The sequence below is a fragment of the Cannabis sativa genome, chromosome 6 (genome assembly GCF_029168945.1).
Source record: "Cannabis sativa cultivar Pink pepper isolate KNU-18-1 chromosome 6, ASM2916894v1, whole genome shotgun sequence".
Classification (NCBI taxonomy): Eukaryota; Viridiplantae; Streptophyta; class Magnoliopsida; order Rosales; family Cannabaceae; genus Cannabis; species Cannabis sativa.
Genome location: NC_083606.1, coordinates 36,903,131 through 36,909,410, shown reverse-complemented (window position 1 = coordinate 36,909,410; position 6,280 = coordinate 36,903,131). Strand labels below are relative to the sequence as shown.

The window sequence follows — 6,280 nt, the reverse complement described above, 5'->3', positions numbered from 1 at the left end:
TGTGATTTACAGCTTGAAGTTTAATTCATGTTCATAACTCATATCTTGAAATCAATCAATCTAAAGATGTACAACTTGGTAACTTGAATCATTAAAATCTACTAGTTGCACTTTCAATTGGTCTCAGAACTTGAAATTTTATAAAAATTTGTGTTAGATCCTACTACTATATGATTCTTGATCGTTGATTCTTGAATCAACCTTAACGATCGATTCTGTCGCAACTAACCTCCTCTGAGTTCTCTCTCAAAGAACTACAGAACATTTGTGTGTCTGTTTACCACTTCTGTGTGCAGGATGGAAATGTTTAGAGAAGGAGGCTCCACCTCGAGACCTCCTATGCTGGAAGGAGCCAATTATCCATACTGGAAAACCAAGATGCGTGCTTTCTTGAGAGCTGTTGATGAAAGAGTTTGGATGTCCATAGAAGAAGGGTGGTGGAAACCAACGATGATGGAGAATGAAATCGTCATACCCAAACCCATGAGTCAATGGACCACTGTTGAAATGGAAAGAGCGAATTTCAACTCAAAGGCTCTTCATGCCTTGTTTAATGCTGTCTCCACTAACCAGTTGAAGGTTATAGCCAATTGTGAAATTGCTAAGGAAGCATGGGAGAAGCTAAAGATTAAGAACGAGGGAACTGATGCTGTCAAGAAATCAAGGCTGCGTGCCTTGGAAAAGGCTTTCGAAAATCTTACCATGGAGGAGGATGAGTCTGTGGCTGAATTCCATGCAAAAATTTGTGACATCTCTAATGAATCATATGCTCTGGGGAAAACTTACTCTAACTCGAAACTCGTTCGAAAGGTGCTTGGTGTCCTCCCCAGAAGATTCATGTCCAAAGTTACCTCTATCGAAGAAATGAGAAACATTGAGGAACTCGATCTTGACGAACTCATCGGGTCATTACAAAACTATGAGCTATCACTGTCTAGGTGGAAGAAAACCAAGAAACAAAAGGAGGTGGTGAAAGAAAAATCAGATGTTGGCATTGCACTTATTCACCAAGAAAACAAGAAACCTGTTCTGGAAGACTTGAATGGCATTACAGATGAAACAGTTGCCCTGTTAACAAGAAACTATGCAAAGTTCTTGAAAAAGAACTACAGGAAAAATTCACCAGCTGACAAAGAAAATCTTCTCAAGAGAAACAAAGGAGTAAATTTCAAACCAGGACAAGCCTCAACTGATCAAAAGGGGCGAGGGATTAAGTGCAGAGAATGTGATGGATATGGTCACATTCAGGCTGAGTGTGCCAACACACTAAAAAAGAAAAAGGCCCTTGCAGCAACTTGGAGTGATAGTGATGAGGAAAAGAACTCCACAGCCAGTGAAGGATCAGATGAGGAAAAGCAGGTACTAGCATTCATGGCCCAAAGTTGTAATCCAGTTGAATCTGAAGATGATGCAGTCTCCACCTCATCAGAAGCAGACAGCACAGGTCGTCAACATGCTTATGAAGAAATGTTTGCACAATGGGAGTACATGACTAAACAGATTCGTGCCCTAAAGAACTCCCTAGAGCAACTGGAGACTGAAAAAGGAAAGTTAGAAGACTCTGTCAAAAATCTCAACCGACTTCTTGATGAAAAGGAGAATGAGATCTACAAACTCACAGCTCATCTAATCCGAACCAAGCAAGCTTTACAGTTCATTCCCCCAGGCACTGCTGCTATCAATCAAACTCTACAGCTTCAGAAGCCCTATGGTGATCGAACTTCATTAGGATATAAGATGCTATATAAGCAAGGGAATAACCTGTCTGTTGAGCATTCCTTACCCTCCAATGTTAAGTCATCAAAGAAGGAAGATGGGTCTCCTGACACCTCAATCACCATTAACGAATCTGACTCATCTGAGAGGAGACAGGTTCCAACTGGACCCATCAAACTAAAATTCGAAGCAAGGAGGACTGATGCTGACAACCTCCTACAGAATGACAATTTCATTCCTACATGTCATTTATGTAATAGGAGAGGTCACATTCGACCTAAGTGTTACGAATTGCAGAACTACTTGAAAGCCATGATCAATCGACCAAATAGTTTCCCTCCACCAAATAAGTCACATGGGCGCAAACCTCGTCGAGAATGGAAAATAAAGTCCAAACCAAATCCTGATGTTGATTTGGTTGCAAAGCTATCTCTGTCTGCCTTTGCTGAAGGTCAGTGGTACTTCGACAGTTGATGTTCGCGTCACATGACTGGAAATAAGAAATTCCTAGTTAACTTCAAAGATGAAAAAGGGGGATCTGTCACTTTTGGGGATGGTAACAAAGGACAGATTGCTGGGAGAGGTGATGTAAATGTTAATGGAGCAGCTCAACTGACTAATGTCTTATATGTGAGAGGACTCAAAGCAAATCTCATCAGCATCGGTCAATTGTGTGACGACAATCTCTCTATAAGTTTCACTAAAACTCAATGTTTAGTTTCATCTGATGGGTGTGTTGTCTTAACAGGAAACAGAACTATAGACCAGTGCTATGCTGTATGCAATACCATAGTGTGCAACAGGACCTTCTTGGACAAACCCGACTTATGGCACTACAGGCTGGGACACTTGAACTACAGAGATCTCAAAAGATTGGTGAAGCTTCAAGCTGTAAAGGGAATTCCTGACATGAAAGTTTCCAAGGAGAGAATATGTGGTCCATGTCAGCTTGGAAAACAGCATAAGGCATCTCATCCCACAATTAATAGACTTCTCACCTCTCGTGTGTTGGAACTAATGCATGTTGACTTCATGGGGCCAATGCAGAATGAAAGTATCAGTGGGAAAAGATATGTAATGGTCTTGGTGGATGACTACTCTCGGTTTACCTGGGTTGAGTTTCTTAGAGACAAGTCTGACACATTTGGATCATTCTCTGCCTTGATAATGAGATTACAAACTGAGAAAGACTCCAAAGTTGGAAAAGTTTTTCGACTGCGAAGTGACCATGGAAAAGAGTTCGAAAATTCCATATTCTCAGAGTTCTGTAATGGCATGGGAATTCACCACGAGTTTTCAGCCCCAAAAACTCCTCAGCAGAATGGAGTTGTTGAACGAAAAAACAGAACTCTACAGGAAATGGCTCGGGTCATGATGCAGGCCAAAGATATTTAAAAACAATTTTGGGCTGAAGCTGTCAATACTGCCTGCTACGTGTGCAATAGAGTTCATATTCGCACTGGTACCTCTCAAACTGCCTATGAGCAATGGAAAGGAAGACCTCCTAACGTGAGCCACATGCATATTTTCGGATGTACGTGTTATGTCCTGAACGATCGGGATCACTTGACCAAGTTTGATCCAGGAGTGATGAAGGAACATTTCTGGGGTACTCCACCAACAGTCGGGCTTACAGAGTATTCAACAAACGGACTCTCTCTGTAGTCGAATCAATGAATGTGAAATTTGATGATTTAGAAGGACATGAAGAAGTGTGGATCGAAGATGACTCTCCTGTTCTCTCAGGCTCTAGACCAGTCCTCACTAGACAGCCTCAAGTGTACCCTAACACTCCTACAGAGTTCTAAATGCAGCATCAGGCATATCAGGTGACAATCAAGCCAGTGCCAGTGGTCTAGGAAGAGGAAATGAAGTTGATAGTGCCATGACCAAAAGTGTTCGAGATGCGTTGTTAGATGAGTTCTGGTTGGCTGCCATGCAGGATGAAATGGGAAATTTCAAGAGACTGGGTGTCTGGATAATGGTCCCTCGACCAGATGGTGCAAATGTTATAGGGACAAAATGGTTGTTTAAAAACAAGTCTGATGAATTTGGGACAGTGACTCGAAATAAAGCACGACTTGTGGCTCAAGGATATAGTCAGGTCGAAGGCATCGACTTTGATGAAACATTTGCACCCGTGGCTCGATTAGAATCCATTCGGCTACTTCTTATCATTGCATGCTTTTTGAAAATCAAACTCTTTCAAATGGACGTTAAGAGTGCATTTCTCAATGGGGTAATTCAAGAGGAAGTCTATGTCAAACAACCACAGGGGTTTGAAGATCCACATCATCCACACCATGTGTACAAGCTCAATAAAGCCTTATATGGATTGAAACAGGCCCCACGTGCGTGGTATGATACACTCACCTCATTTCTCATCTCTCATGGCTTCACTCGAGGTACTCCAGATAGCACTATATTCATTAAACATATAGACGAAGGAATTTTTGTTGCCCAAATATATGTTGATGATATCATTTTTGGCTCAACTTGTGATAATGAAGTCCAAACATTTGTCACTTTAATGACTAATGAGTTTGAAATGAGTTTAATAGGTGACCTTACTTTCTTTTTAGGACTCCAAATAAAACAACTAGATCATGGCACATTCATTTCACAGTCTAAATATGTCAAGTCTATGTTAGATAAGTTTGGATTCTCTCAGGTCAAGCATGCACACACACACCAATAGGCACCACGTCCAACTTGTCACGAGATGAGTCTGGTGACCCTGTAGACCCCACTCTATACAAAAGTATGATAGGTGGCTTACTGTATCTCACAGCAAGTCGTCCTAATCCTAAACAGTCTCATCTCTCTGCAGTCAAAAGAATTTTTAAATTTCTAGCTGCGACAGTTAACTATGGTCTTTGGTATAGTTGTGACACGAATACCTCTTTGGTAAGATATAGTGACTCGGATTGGGCAGGGTGTATAGATGATCGAAAAAGCACTTCAGGGGGTTGCTTTTACATTGGGAATAACCTAGTCTCGTGGTATAGCAAAAAACAGCAGTCCATCTCCCTTTCCACTGCAGAAGTAGAATATATTGCAGCGGGCAGCTGCTGCACTCAATTGATATGGCTGAATAAAATGCTTACCGATTATGGGTATCCTCAACACACACTGACCATCTTTTGTGACAGTACAAGCGCCATAAACATCTCTAAAAACCCTGTGCAGCACTCTCGGACCAAACACATCGACATCAGGTACCACTTTATCCGAGAACTAGTTGAGTCAAATATGCTGTCAATATCTCATGTGCCCACAACAAATCAATTAGCAGATCTGTTCACTAAAGCTTTAGATACTCAAACTTTTACTCATTTAAGAACATGTATTGGTCTCTGTACAATCTAAACTGTTCTTAGTGTCATCTGATCAATCAATTTTGCCTATGAGTATGCGTGTATGTCACAGTTCTTCAGCAATGGGTTCTTCTGTCCTTCCCCATCTACTATATACTACTTTGATTGTTACTACACTTGAATCTTCCCCAGTCAAAAAGGCTACCTCTTCCAGATGCAATGGGAAGAGCTCTCGTACACCTTGTTCTAATAAGTAGTATGCTCCTTCTCTATTAGTTCTTGGTACTCAAAGAAGACGGCTACATCTCGGGAAGAGAGTGAAAGCCATGTCTGGGTACTAAAGCAAAAGCCAGAGTGATATAAAAAAAAAGAGGCTTCATAAAAAAAAAACACTACAAAAATCGTTATTTTTCTACTATCAGTTGTTGCTTAGTTGAGCGAGTGGTCCAGCTGATTTTCACTCTTCTTGGACCACATGAGATCACTGTTCACACACGAATGGAGATTCAAGGTGTAGTGCTCTCGTAAGTATCATTGTCGCTGGGGAAGGGGAATGATCTGTTGCTCAAGATGTGCAGTATGTGTGTTCTCAGAAACACTTTTCATTGATCAGCTGATATCATTTTTTTTGTCTTAAAATTTGAGTATCTCGAAGTTTTTTTGTTATTTTTTTTCTGTTTTGTCTAAGTGTGGGCTAAATGCAAATATTGTTGGTATATTTGTCACAATTCTAGTTTCTTTGATACACTCATTGGCTGATGACGTTGGTTTGTTTCGTTTAGTGTGCCGTATGATGTGGTAGTAAATATTCAATTTGGGCGCGTACGGTTTCTTTGGCAAAAATCAAATTTTTTTAAAAAAAAAATCATCATCATTTTTTTTGCCTGGTCAGTTGTGTCAGGGTGCCTATACTTAAGGCCTACGGAAAGTGATCAGTCTCACTTCTTCACTTTCCTCTCCGAAACCCTAAGCTCTGCCTCATCCAAATATTTTCCTCTCTATCATGGAGAATATCACACCCATTGCAGTAACCCCTGTTGCTATGGTTGTTCCATCCGTGGAGTCGACTGATGATCCTACAGTGCCTCCTACAGTCGCGTCTGCATTGCCTAATACCTGTCGTGACATTGTCCTCTACCAGTCGGAGGTTGGTGGTTCTGCACATTTCCCGAGTTCAGTGTCAACCCCGTCTCCCCCCTCACCTCCGGTCAGTGAGAAACCTCGTACGTTTCTAGGTAAGGCTCCTC

The 6,280-nt window shown here is 41.3% G+C and overlaps 1 protein-coding gene across 1 annotated transcript; it reads left to right on the top strand.

The window, feature by feature from the left end:
* The first annotated feature begins 297 nt into the window (after positions 1-297).
* Positions 298-2,190, top strand: LOC133039245 (uncharacterized). The gene has a single exon (XM_061118093.1). It carries the CDS (start codon positions 298-300, stop codon positions 2,188-2,190), a length of 1,893 nt encoding a protein of 630 aa, XP_060974076.1.
* Positions 2,191-6,280: the final 4,090 nt, after the last annotated feature.